General features: G+C 40.7%; 1 protein-coding gene across 2 annotated transcripts in view; it reads right to left on the bottom strand.

Moving 5' to 3' along the window:
* The window catches only part of syndig1l (synapse differentiation inducing 1-like), a 42959-nt gene that overhangs the window by 10071 nt on the left and 17259 nt on the right, over nt 1–15629 (bottom strand). For both annotated transcript variants that reach the window (XM_032543379.1, XM_032543380.1), the window contains exon 3: nt 3387–3524. In XM_032543379.1, the coding sequence (XP_032399270.1) occupies nt 3387–3524 (138 nt within the window). The remainder of the gene's footprint in view (nt 1–3386; nt 3525–15629) is intronic.

Genomic DNA, 15629 nt, shown 5'->3' with positions numbered 1-15629 from the left:
ACTTGCCCATCTACGAGATAAAAATGGATAGAGGTCTTTAGGAATTTGGTTCAGTCGTGCAAGTTTTTTTTTCATGTTGGTTAGCTAGTTTCATGCTGTCTGGAGATAAAGACAGCTCCTCAACTCTTTTTTTTGACAAAGACCACCAGGTAAAACTGTCGTAAAAATGTTTTTGCACAATCAAGGAAGTTTTATCAAATGCTGTTTTTACCATCCAGCTTTTCTTTTTCGGGGGGCATTTCAAGCCTTTATTTGACAGGACAGGTGAAGACATGAAAGGGGTGAGAGAGGAGGAATGACATGCAGCAAAGGGCTACAGGGCGGAGTCGAACCGGGGCCAGCTGCGTCAAGGAGCAAACCTCCACACGTGTGTGCCTGAATTACCAACTGAGCTATCCAGGTGCCCCCATCCAGCTTATCTCATGCAATACCTCAAAATATGCATTAAAATTCTGTGCGTTAAAACCCGGCTAGTGACGTTTTAAGGCTATATTGGCCATATTAACCAAACTGTGAATTATACCTTAATTCTGTCATTTTAAGCAGATTTGTACCCCAAATATTATTGTCACAGACTTTACAAATGACGTTAAAAAAATCTAGATATTGCAGTCTGGCTTTGTTGGTCAGTCCAGATCCTTACACTCTTCTCTCAATACAGATGGTGCAGAAAAAGAGAATATTAAATCCCAGGTTGTGTTCTGACAAAGCTGAGAATATCCTTACACTTATACAGAATTAATTAATTTAGTTAGGGGGGGGGGCTCCGTGATCAACTGACTGAAATGAAGACCAGTGAAGTGGGTTATTGAGCTATAAAATGAAACAATCCCAGACTCCCACCATATCTTTTCCTGACAGCTCTTCTAGATTGCACCTTTTAAAGGAGAGCGATTGGCAGAAAAGCCATCCATTCTTAACCACAGCGATCACTTCTCCATAATTACCCAAGAAGAATCAAATTAGCCCCTGACCAGATAATTCACTGACTGCCTTCATCTGCCTCGGACTACTCGCCCCCGCAGATAAGTAGGCTGAATGCTCAAGCTTTTGATTGACTGAGGCGTGTCTGTCTCTAGTGTGTGTGTGTGTGTTTACATGTGCTTTTAAACACACGCTGTGTGTGTCTGTGCCATTTAATGTATTTGGCCTTTCATGTTGAATGTCGAAAGAGACAGAATTGATTAGCAGTAAGACAAGGAGCGATCCCTCGGCTCTTCGTTTGAATGACACGTCACCATTGGGGTTGTTTCCTACAGAAATGAAAAGAGGGAGGAAGTCCAGTTGGAATCCATTAGATGACAATTATGTGCAGTTTGCCAATGACAACAGCTAAGCTACTGCATAATGGACAGTGTTGCCTGGTCATACTGTGACAGCTCACACTAGGGGTGATCCGAGTATCCGGCTGAAACGAGTATCCGGTACGGATAAAGCACTTTTGCCGAGTACAAGTATTATACGAGTAATATGAGTCAATATCCGTGCTCGGATTGAATAAAACTCCTCAACTGGCCGCGCAGCGTTCTGTGATAGTCACAGCACCCCCCCCGCCTACAAACCCTCTTGGATCAATCACACACACACAGAACATGGAGAAATACGCGCTCTTGCTCTCTCTCGCTCGCTCGCTCGCTCCCCCCCGCTCCGTCAGTCAATTGGGTCTGCGGATCTGTTCCGTTAACGTTTAGGGTTTCTTCAGCTTCAGGTTTGTTTTTAACTTTGGTTTGTAGTCCTTACATGGTAACCAGTAATTTCTGGTGAACGTGGGGTTTGTAGTCCTTACATAGTAACCAGTAGATTTCTGGTGAACGTGGGTTTCAGACATGCTGCTTGGTGTAAATGCAACTCTCGTTGCGTCTCTGCCATTTGGGACTCTGACATTTTTTTTTTTTTTACTGTCAGCTGCCCCCCGCCCCTCTCTCTGTGTCTCTCTCTTACTCACACACACACACATACACACACACACACACACACACAATATACCTTGTGTGGAATAAAAGAAATAAAAAAATAAAAAAAACCAAAACAAAAAACACACTGACATAAAAAGTTAAAAAAGAAAGTTATTTGAGTATGAAAACTCTTGTTCATTACATTTTACTTCAATTGCAACCGCATGTGTTGTATTCATTGTTGCAAAACGTTCTGTATACAGTTTGTTTGTTACCATGACAACACCATTGATCTGAAGCTTGATGCTGTCATGTAAATAGTTTTCAAATCACAATAAATATAATTTTTGATCAACTCATATCAATTGCATGCTTAAATAACATACCGTTAAGCCAGCCCCGCACATTTCAAGAGAACCCGACCCACTTCCGGTTAAATCTGACCACTTCCGGTCTAGCCCCCGCCCAGGTCGCAGTACTGATTCCGGAACAGCTCATTCATGTGGTAAACAGATACAGATACAGATAATGCTGTACTCGCTCATCCCTAGATCACACTCGATAATCACACAGGCTTGTACTCTTTGGAAATAACTGCTGGTTCTACAGTTCACCAAGTTCTCTGGAGGTCCTTTGCCAACAACCTATACCCCCCCCCCCAAGGGGCGCCAGGTATAAGCTCTCTCGCTCTCTCTCGGCCTATCTCTACAGTTCATATTATTGTGGCTTTATCTTTCCATCACAGATCTCTGGCAAGGCAATATTGTTTTATCTATTACCCATTAAGGATATTATACACCCAAGCTCTGATCCTTAAATAGACTGTTTTGGTTTAATTCCTTGACATTCCTTTACATTTAAAAAACAGGATAGTGATAGATGAAAAATAAAATTCTAAAAACTGTGTTTTTAGTGTGTTTTCATGCGTTTCTTCCCACACATACTGCTTTCCAAACTACAACTCCAACAAGGCCGTTTAATGTAATAAAGCGCACCTGTAATTGGGTTCATCTTCAGTCCTCTTGAAAATGACACTACTCCAAAGGCCGTCTCATCTCAGTATTTTGCTCACCTCCTTTTTTGGGGGGGAGTTTGCAGATAGAGCCTTGGAAGTGAGAAATATATAATCTTCCTAAAAGTGGCTTTCAGCCTGTTACCAGAGCATCAAGCAGCCATTACAGATTTGCCTTGAGTCATTGATGGGTTGCCCGGTAAAAAGTGGCCTTGCGTTGGCAGTAAGAGAGTCCTGTCCTTTTGATGTGTGATGAGTCATGCATAGAGCTGGGTATATGCGCATGTCTGTTTGTGTGCTCGCGTGTCTCAAATTCAGGAAGGTGTGTGTATGGGACGATGCACCTGTTTTATGTTAGACGAACAAACAGATCATGAATCATTCAGCAGCATGACAGACAACAACTTTGGTGGTGACTGTATTGCAAGTGTTGGTGTTGGTGTGTGTGTGTGTGTGTGTGTGTGTGTGTGTGTCCTCACCCCTTGTGAAAAGTAAAATGCTGCGATCCCCAGAGGCCAGAAACAGCAGAGCATGGAGAAGATGGCCAGGCCCAGGTGGTCTCGTGGTGGGACGACTATGAAGTTGTCCTCGCTCTCGCTGTCGCTGGAGCAGTCCGTCTGCACAGAGAACACCAACTCAGTTCCAAACCCACACACCCATTTTGTGCCCTGTACACATGCAAATGTTACGTCATGTGTGGTGACTTAGCAGTAAACAAACAGGCGGGTCCTGTGTTAAAGACGTAGTTTGATATTTTGGGGAATGAGCGTATTTGCTTTCTTTCAAAGAGTTGATTATAAGAATGATACCTCACTCGTGTTTATATTTAATTTTAGGCTTAGCACAAAGACTGAAAACGGGAAGACAGACAACATCTGCCTATAATTCCATCTAAAGCTCACTAGTTTGTTTAGTCCATACAAAAGTATTAAAATGCCAAGTTGTGGCAAAATACACCTTGCACATACTGTACTCAACCATAAAAAAACAATATAGACACAACGTTTTGTTTGTACACTCTAATACTTACATTACATTAATACAATACATTACTAATGTAATGTGTTAATTTGTGAGCTTTAGAGGTTCTGGTAGGTGATTTTGTTACCGTGGAACAGAGCCACGCTGACTGTTTCAATGTGCTTCCAGTCTTTGTGCTTAGCTAACCCTTTATAATAATGGTACATGAATCATCACGAATTCATGCATGAAAAAGCATGCATTCATTAATGTGGTACTTCATAAACTGTTAGTAATGTGCCATGAATAATAGTATCTCATTTACGTCTTAATGCATTGATTTAAGGTATATTAGTCATCATGATTTCTGATTTATTAATGATCACGTCTTCTTCATAGGTAAATCAGTAGTTAAACTTGTATTGTTGTAATCTTTAACATTGATAAATAACATATGATTAATAAACTAGAAATGTCAAGACATTTCTTGTGCTCAGACAGTTAGTAAAAAGTAAAATTCATAAATATCCTACTTGGGTGGACATTGTTCTCAGGCATTTCTGTTGTTTTGAGTAAAGCAACAATGACAAAGCATCTGCAGAATACTGTATTTTGTGTCAATGTAGTGACCTCAGTATCATGTTGCCAACTGACTCCTCTAATTCTTAATGCATTTAATTGTATGCCACTTATTTATCAATGTTAAAGATGGACCAGGTCAGCACTTTTTAAAGGCCACAAACATGATAAAGTTATGAAGAAGTAATGTTAAGTTAACAATGCTAACAACTATTCAATGTTTTAAAGAATATATGTAAACTGCGAAAACCTTAATTGATGCATTAACTAAAGCATTGTTCCTGCATTAACTCATGCATGACATACTTTTAATCCTTTTACATTGCAGATACTTTGTAAAGTACTACATAAATACTATACTTATTTTCATTCACAGTAAACTATTTAAGTTTAACTGCCACTTCAGACAAGACATTCACGTATTTTAGCAGTTTTCATTCTTCCCTCCATCCCTAACACGTCATATATTTGCAGCATCCTTTCGGCCAGTCACAATTATCTGTTAGTGCATCCATGTCATGCAGGTGGGTTGAGGTAGACCGGGTAAACCCCGCCCACTCTGCCGGAAATTTGATTTCGCCCTACAGCTCGGTCTGGAAACCTACACGTTTAATTCTCTTGCTTCATTTCACAATTTGAAACTGGCTTATCTAGCTGGCGCGGTATTGGCGGGTTTAACATGATGACTACGGAGAAGCGACCAAGCAGGTTCTTGTTTACATTCAACATACCGGCCACCGGAAGCCACCGAAGCGCAGCAACCTCTTGATGCCACTGTCAACCAATCAGTCACCCGCATCGTTGGTCTGATTGGTTGAAGGATTATCCAATTGCGTACTGAGTCATTTGAACTATGGCCGTTGATCACGCCTCTTGTGCAGAGAAAATGCAGAGCAGACTCCCCAGACCAGTGCTCAATCTCAAATTTATTGAGCTCGGCTTGGTCTGGTAATAGCCCGACTGGGGTTGAAGCACATTTCACTGTAAACGATGAAAGAAAATGTTTTCCTTTATCTGTGTACAGGTAGAGGTGTTTTTTAACTCGAGTGGGAGGAGAAAGAATCTGCATTCATTAAAAAAGACAAAGGCCATTTGTCTAATGGGAAACAAAACAAACGAGTCACCGCATGCAGGATCATTTCCTTCCACGTAATGTCACAGCTCGTATTCATGGACTTTTTGGGATGGCCCATTAGTTTCTCATTAGTTTTGAGATATGCAGATTCCTGCATTTTGGCATCTAAACAACAGATGGCATGAAAAAGAGCTACGGTTGAAAGTACACTTTGCTTTCAAATGTGAAATAGATATGAATCAAACACACCTCCTCCCTAAAGCTTTATGAAACTATTTCACGCTCCACGCAACATTCCTCACATGGATCTGAAATGCCTTCAGCAAAAGAGAACAGACACTCATCCATCTGCATGCTGTTTAGGGGGTTCTGATCCACAGCAGGAAATTTCACTATATTACATTTTAAAAATGTCAGTGGTTTTTTATGACCACATTTGGACAAACATACTGCACATATAAAGCGTATTTTGCCCCACAACAAAGGCAGGACTAAGAATAGAGATTTATTTTCCACGGTGCTTGTAATGAAAAAAAATCCCAGATTGAGGCCATGGTTTCTATAGGAGCCATTAAGCTGCATCTTTCACACATCATCCTGTTTAAAGGATGATCCATGAGGGTGGGACATGAGAAATAAATGAAAGAATTCAAGGCAAACAATGTACTATTGTGTCAAAGAAATTGAAATCAATATAAAGTTGAATATTTCAATTAGAGATGTTGAAAGTCCAATCATCCAATTTAAGATGGCAATCTTAAAGGAAATTCTTTTCCCTGATTTTCATTGAGTAATCTGACATCTTGTTGCTATAATCCTTCATCAGGGGGTTTAACTCTGAATCCCTGCATGTGTTTTTGTGGTTGTGGTGTACCCAATGCCAGACCTTCCTCCACAGCGCTGCAAAGGATGGTCTGGGGAGTCCACACAGCATTCTGGGATGGGAGGAAAAACATGCTCTTGTTTATCGGCTTTTCTTTAAACCAATCACAATCGTTTCGGGCGCTACTAAACGCCGGGCAGAGCCGCGGTGCCGCTGCAAAATAACCTTGATAGGAACTTGTTTTGATGGAACGTGTATGTTCATAGGTTGTTAGAGGTTAAAGTTGTTCGTTTTTCCTGGGCTGGTGTTATTGCTCTAAAAAAACATTGTAATCCTGACTCGCAGCGGGCTCATGACTCCCCTTTACTCGTGAATTTTCAGGCTTCTCTTGGTCAACTGTGATGTGAAATCAAAGGCGCAAAGGAATTGGTTGTTGTTTTTTTATTCTTCTATTTCAGAGAGAACAATAAAGAGGTGAAGCAGAACTAAGTACGATGCGGCTCACATATGGCACCACAACACCTAGGCCACCAGGGCATCCTCAGCTTGCTTGTTAAATTTAAAGGATAACTACATAAATCAGGTCAGCTTATTACAATGGTGCAAAGGTTTTTGGATGGATAATTTGAATGAACAACGGCGCTACAGACCACTCTTTTAAAAACAGGGATTCTGTTGTGCACAGTCTGAGTGTTTTATGTCAATAAGCAAGAGTGCAGTGTCGTGGTATTTGCTTTGTATTAAAAGTAAAATTACTGTAACTGGGTGGGAGTGTTGGAAATGAATTTGCTTTGAGGGGTGAAACGGTTTTCAATTAGTTTTAATAACATGCTGCCCTTATAGCCATGTTTCCTGATTGATGGTGGGGATTAGTGGGTGGGTGTAAAATGTGTGGGGGCTTGCCTACAAATGGTAGGGACACACACACACACAGACACACACAAAATAGACATCCTAAAGGACAAAACAAGTATAATAAACTCCAAAAGAGACTGAGCAAGCAAAACCTTGCTGTGAAGCTTCTGTTTCTGTTAAAAGTTGTGAACACAGACCCCTGCTGAGCTGATCGATAAATCTTCATTCTCTTTATGATGCAATGCAGAGGCAAAAAAGGTCATCACACGAGTATCATGCAGCCTACATTCTGCATAATGTCATTCTGCTTTCATGGCCTTAAGCAAACACTATAGCTTAATCTCTGCAGAGGCAGCCTTCCTCTGTCTTGTGCCTCAGAGCTTACTGACAATATCTGCACAGCCCTTTGGCTGTTTGGAGAATGAAAACATACATCATCCAGAGATGCTAGCTATTTGGTTGGCTTACGCTACCAGGGAAGATGGAGAGAGAAGTTAAAGAATCAGAGGAAGTCAGTGAAGCAGGGAAATAATGAGGCCAGCTGGAGTCAGTGCAGGCGTGCAGACAGGGCTGCATGTGCTCTACAGGAAGCTACATGCAAACCTGTCTGGATGTACCGGAAGGCCATTCATCATGAAACCTTCAAATGCTTGCAGGAGACCGAAAGAAAACAGGCCACCAATCCCTCTGCAAAGCCGTCTCATGGGAGTGTGATCCCACCGGTATCTTCTTTTTCCTCAAATTCATGTCGGCCATGAATTTAAGTCAACAAGAAGCTCAGCAAACCAGAAGTTACAGGTCAGACTCACAGGCCTTGGATTTACTGCGAAGCTGTTTGATTTAAAGTTAACAGAATTTTCTTTTCCTATCTGACTTTTAATGAGCATGTGTGTGTGTGCGTTGCCTTTCGTTCCCTATCTCCCCTATACCTGAGAGTCTTAATGACTATGCATGCCGGTGCTGCTAGCTGTACTCAGATATGTCTTGTGGGGCGTAAATCCTGTCAACATGTGGCACCCGGCTGACAGGTAATGAAGAACTAATGGATGGTTTCACCACTCTGCCATGACAGCATAACCAAGAGGAGGGCTTGTCTCATTTCTTTGTTGCAAAATTGCCTCTACAACACAGGAAATATGCCCCGGTCCACTTTTTTTTTTACCCTCTGCTCTCCGTCCCCCTGGAGATCTATCGTGCCTTTTTACTTGTGTCCTGATGTCAAGTGGATGTCTTGTGCTGTACCTTAACTCCTGTGTGGGAGACGGGTTATAAAGATGGCATGGCAGTTAACATGAGCAATTGAATGCATCTTTGAACTGAACCACCACACTGTGTACAAGGTATCTCAAAGGATGTAGCATTTGATTTCCTTTTGATTTGTGACACGCTAATGTCTTCAGAAATTCAAACCTAAGCATGAGGGAGATTATCCCTGTTCACGATTTACTTATGAAAAAAAAAATAGACTTTGTGCACAGATTGCAAAAAGACACAGTGGATCTGTCTGGAGCACATGTAAAAGCACTGTCATTTTGGGGATTTTAGTAAAAGAACCCTGTCACCAATATTTGTCTGTCTCCCTTCAAATTTAACAATTATAATTAACAACACATCTTCATACCTAAATGACAGAATAGGCAGATTACCAATGAGTCCCAAAATGACATATGTGACTGTTTTACTTACGAGAGGTTGCTGCCTAACAGCAAACGTAAACATGGGTTGATGTGAGCCGATTGCTCTATTAACCTGTGTACGGTCATTTTCTTAGTGAGGACGGTTTGGAATAAAAATGTCTTATTGTCCTTGTGGGTATAGCAAATTAAACAGTCACGTTTTTTTAATGTATGTTTCTCTGATATGCTTTGAATGCAGATTGATGTTGTGGGAGCTGATATCTGAAATTAAATGCCACAGGCCTTTATGGGGGAAAACGTGATATATGATTTCCTCTTCCATAGTCAGTGAGTCCAACTTGACAATTGTAAGGTTGCATACTGGAGGAAAAAAGGCATGTTTTGGATCTGAGCAATGCAGCTTGCTCGTCTAAAAGTATGAGAGAGCAAAAAATACACACCACAAACACTAATTCCAGAGCACATCAAATCAGATTAAAGCACCCACAGATATTAATATTGTCTCTTCAACCATTTTATGAAGCAAAAACCAGCTACGCAACGGTTGCAGTATAGAGAGAGTTGTGGTTGCAGACAAAAACTACTTATCAACCAAGGGGAATTCAATTACTTGGCTGAATGCATAAGCAAAGTTAATGAGCGAGTGCTATTAAAGATGCAATACGGCACAAAATTACACTTTCAGCACATTCATAATCCTGATAGATAATACAAATTCATTTAGAAATTACAAACAAACTATGAATGATGTCATCTTCTGATTGCAACAGTGTCCTATGTCAATGAGGAATCACGCCATTTCATTAGGATCTGGGCCTTCTTAATAGTCCCCTGTCATTTAATTATATTTTGAGAAAACATGGTGCATGTTGGTTTAGCATAAGAGTCATCTGCAGGTCATCTGCAGGTCATCTGCAGGTCATCTGCAGGTCATGTGGCCTCCCTGTCTGTGGCGAGGCAGTTCCAGCCAAGACAATATTTTCAGTCGCACCCTTTGCATCCAAATGCTGCATCAGTTCATCATACACACTCTGGGACACATTAATCAAGCCGTTTGCGCCTCTTTCCAGGTGTTAATTGTTCACGAAGACTGACTTAACCGATCCGGGCTATTTACAAACAGGGCGTGTCTGTCCGATGTGAGCTGAGTGCAGATGTGTGTTGCACATGCTCAGATTTGAACTTGTAATACTGAAATTTGTGAAATCCATGAAATAATAAACTTTTTTCATTACAAACAATAAGATCATTTCAAAAACTTTTCGGCTATCTATGATTGTTTGATTGCTAACGTTAGCTCAAGACGCCATTCAAGTGACAGCCTTTGTTGTGTTTGATTGCTAACTTGTAGCCAGCAGTGTACAAACTTCATTATGTAGGTCCATTTGGTCTGTATTGACATTAGAGAAGTCTCCTGTTAGCATATTCTAGGCTGCTTGTCGCAAAGTTACGCATGCGCAACATCTTCACTTGACTCACATCGGGTAGTGACAGGGCTCACTTGGGTAAAATCTCATATTGCCTGCAACGTGAGCGAGAAGAGACAAGTTGACTTTTCAATATGTGTTTGTGGGAAAGTCATGGGGAAAGTGGGAGGATACGCATGAAGTGCACCTAATTATATATTCTGCGGTATTTACAAAGACTGCCAGTAAGAGCGTGCCTCAATACTGCGGGGGAAAACTCTGCTTCTTAAAAGAAGCCGCAAGTGGGTTTCCTCGTATACATGCCTCCTGGGGAAATGGCAGCAGTAATCCGAACAACACAAAGATAGGCCAAGCTAAACAGATTTTTGCTACAAGGATCACACTTTTTTAGTGGAGTGGACACAAAATCATTAAGTGTTACAGATCAAGCAGCCATGCAATATTACAGTTACAGGAAGAAGCCAAAGATGACACTGAATCTCAGACTCTGCGTTCATATTCCATTCCAGCAGTTGTTAAAATACTTGCTACATTACAAATATTTACATCAGGGTCCTTTTAAACAGTCATAGCATCAGCAGTGCAATATCTCAGTCTGCACTCAGCCGTATCATAGCACCAGTACCGCTTTGCTACAGCGCAGTTTACGGTATAGTGGGCGGAGAAAGGCGCTGATTACCCGATGAACTGGATGTTTGACGTGAACTGAAGTATCGCGGCGTGGGCTTTCTGTAGGTTGGCCGCGCCGCTGATAACACTGCTTTGTATGCACATTGTACTACAAATGTACGTAGATCTAGCCCTCCTTGCTCCAGGTGGTCATGTGAAGTTCTTCTGGGTTAGGAGCTCATGGCTCTAGACATGAGGGGGTTGTCTTAAGGGTTTGTAATTTATCAGGCGGCGTGATTAAGTGCTACCAAAGGGGTGGCCGGTCAAAAGAAATACAAGCTTTACCACGCTGTTTATAAGAACTCGTGATTTACTCAGTGCCTGGGCTCAGCAGCCCTATGAGGTCCACCACACTCAGGAACCTCAGAGGGACACTCAGTCACACAGTGTGTGATTCCAATAATAAGAGCCTTGTCATGATGCAGTCCTCTCAAATATGTATTACAGTCGTGGGGGGAGGCCTGCCTGCCTGCCTGCCCGCCTGCCTGCCCGCCTGCCTGCCTGCCTGCCTGCCTGCCTGCCTGCCTGCCTGCCCGCGATGAATTAATGAACAAAATATTTGTTTCTTTCTCTCCGTTGCCCTGTGGCCTGTTGTTGACAGGTGTGCAATTTAGGATGGTGTAATTATGCTACAACAGGGGAACACTACACATCATGCTTGGTGTTCTCACCGTGCTCTGTAAACACGCTGAAATACACAAGCAAAAATGGGTTGTGAAGAAATTACCGATTCAATCTTACAAAAAATGTAAATAAATTCTTGACTTATGGAACCAGAATACCTCTTTTATATTTTTCAAGTTTGTTAAAAAACTGTTGTTCAGGCACTCTTGTGACTTAGGTGTTAAGGTGCCAACCTGCAACATGCCTGGTTTAACCTTTAAGAATCCATAGGTAAACTCAGATCCAAAAGTCCTAACTCCAAATACTTCAGCTACAGCATAACTAAGACCAACACCTTAAGATAAGTGCCACTCTGACTGAAATTGCTGCACTAGAGTGAAGTATATATTTTAGAAGGTTATCGATAAGCCTGTGCATGTAGCCATTTACTATGACATATGACAAGGCTGTATTACATATTCACACCCAATGAGAAGGTGGCCTGCCAGAGTAGTGGATTGCGACCGAATGGATTTAAGGCTGAAAAGCAAAGGTATTGTAACTGCCCACCGATTATACATACACCGCATCAGGAGCCTTATCTCCCTTTAGCTTCTTTTTGAATATAAAATCTAAATCCAAGAGACTGATGGACAATCAGTCCCCCCCCTCCCCCACGAGAGAACCGCTTAGAATTGTAAAATGTAATCATCCTGATATTATTTAAAACCCAATGCATTACAGAAGCATCTCTCATTATTTACTTTCTAATACCCTTTAGCTGCCGTTCAGACGAGGATTAACAAAGCACCAGTTCAGTTTGGCAGAGAGACAATGCTCTGCTACTTTTTCAGGAACTTCATTCAAGGCCAAGAATGATGGGAATCTTTAATTTCTATTTTCTAGTAAACTGCTATAACCACTTGTCTCACCCATTGTTTTATTTATTTAGGCTGTCAAACCAGTCATTCAGACTGGCCGTTTTGGCTTTCAATTTTTACGTTTCATGTTCATATGGTGTGCATAATGTCTGCATTTCACGACTGGGCCTCTGGTTGAAATTGCACACATTTGGACTTTGCACCGTTGTTAACACGTGCACATTTATTGTGGATCAAATCTCTAATCCCTCTAATGATTTTTTAAAACTGTGAAAACTCAGTTTCACAGTTGAAAGTTGAGTACTTTGAGAATGACTGTTGTCCGTTTAAGGGTCAAAGGAGGGAGTGATCAATGTTCATTCAAATGACATTATCATTATATACAGTGTGATCTTTTATCATTTTGCCCACAACATATAAAGTGTGAATAAGCAATGTTGATGCAAACACATGAGTTTACTATTTACTATACTACTGAGTATTCTATCTTCAATGATTATTTGTTCATTTTGAGTAATCATTATTATCATTGTTAATAATCCGACCTCCTCAAGGTGAGAAGGGAGCCAGGGTTTGAACCCCCCCCCCCCCCCCCCCCCCCCCCTCCTCTCTCTCTCTCTCTCTCTTGCTCTCAGTTTTTGTTGAACTGTTAGATTTGACATCTGAAAACTATGTGTAAAGGCAGTCGCAACCAGATCGACATTTAAAAAAAATGACCAAACTTTTGTCCAAAATCCTGCTCCAAGCGTAAATAAAAATGTGGAGAATAATATGTAATGTTGTCTGGAATTCCCATCAAGGCTGCTACTTTGAACGATTGAACGTTAAAGAGTTGCTTTGACAACTTCTCAATTGAAATAATCCAAGAGAGCTGATTTTCATTTTGAGCTAAATGAGAAATGGGATATCTCACTATAGATTTCTCTAAAGAACACATGACACTGGCTCACATCGGGTGCTGGAAAGGAACCATATGAGTGCACTGAACTGCAGCATGACTACATTTTAGATTTAATGAAGGTGTAAGAACTAATGTCCCCTCAGATTTAGTGAGAACGCATAACTCCTTTAATCAAACCTGGTCTGATTTAAACTACTGCTGAAGTGAGGCAGAGGGCAGCAAATATATTTATTTTAAAATTGATCTAACTATTGATTTCACAACCATGCCCATGGTTTTAGCCTTCCAATGCCTGTGCTGAAAAAGGGGTTCAATCAGAAAAGCTAAATACAAGCCATTTTTTTATTGAAATGTTGCACACCACATTTTCAAATAATTATGCAAATATGAAATGGACTGATGAATGCAAACTGCATGCAGACGGCGTAACAGATGGCAGACAAAAATAAATGGCAAGTGTTATCCATAGCTCAAGTGCTATTTTCTTTCTGCAGGTGAACATTTTTCCATTTTTTATGTAAAAATAACAGGTGTTTACTGTAGCTCAGTTATCAAAGATATTGTATACATTATTTATGGTTTATATTTGCCATTTCCCGCTGTGAGATCACATTTATGATCAATTTCATTTTTTTGTGAGAAAAGAAGGATATTCAATTATTAAAAGGTAAAAAAAAAAAAATAGAAACAAGATTTTTGATCATTATTGGTGCTTATTTCTTAGAACGTAATACAGGTGTAAGTGCTTGAATTTTAACAATTCTGGATCTTTGTGTGGAAGAAGCAGATGCAGAAATACAACATAGTTTCATAGCACCTACATTTAAATATACAGTAGACCTGAACACCTCATATATAATTATGTGTAGGGGGGGTGTACCGTGTGCCATCACTGAAAATAAGTTATTTTGTATGTTCTTTACAGAAAATGAGTCAAGGCCAATGAGTTTGAGTAAGCAGATATAAGCATATAAGCATTTTTTTTCTTTTAGCAAACATTGAAAACAGGTCCCTCAGACCCGAACACCACAAGGGTTAATGGACCAAATGCATGACAGCAAGATCTAAGATATCAAGGATCAGCACTGTCCTTAAAGTTATAATAATCCTTCCAATTTTCAAGATGTTAAACACAATTTTAGATACTACGATTAGTATTTGTTTAGCTATAGCCATTGGTTACCTCTCTTTGCAGTAGTTAGCATTGTCCCTGAAGGAGTCCACCATTTCAGTAATCCAGAGAATAGAGCATCCAGTCATTTTGAAAAGGAAGCATAATCAAGTCCACGTATAGCTACAGTGATTTAAAGTATAAATAACGCAGGTTGCATGAGTTGCTCACTTCTTTCTGTTGTAGTTCTGATAGATTAGCTGCTCGAGGGGTGTTTCCTGCTCCAAATGATCGATAAACATGTCATTTCAAATGGAACACTGGGACTTCTAGGTCCCTATTTCAACGATCTGAGGGCACGGTGTGACGCGCCTGGTGCAGGTGCATCTAGGGCGAATGAATCCACTTTTGCTAGTTTAATGTCAGAAAAGGGAGAGTATTTCCATCGTATCTCAATCCTCTGTCCCAATAGGTAATCCATGTACTGTATATGTACCTAGATATACACATTAATACTATTTCACATTGTAATATTTTTATGTTTAACCTTTTGCATGTTTGTGTGCGGCAGCACGTCCTTGTGCGTGTAACAAGCATGGTGTGAAAACGCTGTGCATGAGCCTAGGCACATTTTTACTAATGTGCTGTCAAAATAACATAAATAAAATGAAATGCTGCGTTATTGATTTTAGACCAGGTTTTTGTTGGTCAAGGGCGCAATCACTTCCCACTGCCCAAAGATGGCAATACGTCGAGAATGCACCTGAACACACCTCCCTGTAAGACCAGCACGCCCATGGACGGGAAACTGACAACTGCGTCAGCAAAACACACTTGCGTCGGGCTCTGCGCTGCCCCGTATGCAAGAGATAGGGACCATAGTATTATGAAGTTCTCAGCATTGACACCAGTTACCACAGGTGTCACCAAATCACTATGTGAAAGCATTACTAACTAATACATTTCCTGATATTGAAAAATGTGTGGTCTGCAAACACACTTACTACCAAGGAAGAAGTGGGAATCGGTAAAGATGGAGGTACATCAATCCCTGCTGGTTCATGGCATGTCAAGTCAAGTTCATTTCATCCATAACAATGGAATTTACAGGGCTTTAATACCCATACAAACTAGAGTATAAATATAATACAATAAATACACTATACAGTACAATAATATACATAAATACAGTAAAGTAAAA

This window comes from Etheostoma spectabile, chromosome 18 (assembly GCF_008692095.1).
Source record: "Etheostoma spectabile isolate EspeVRDwgs_2016 chromosome 18, UIUC_Espe_1.0, whole genome shotgun sequence".
Classification (NCBI taxonomy): Eukaryota; Metazoa; Chordata; class Actinopteri; order Perciformes; family Percidae; genus Etheostoma; species Etheostoma spectabile.
Note: the sequence above shows the minus strand (reverse complement) of the source record. Positions and strands in the feature narration are given on the sequence as shown.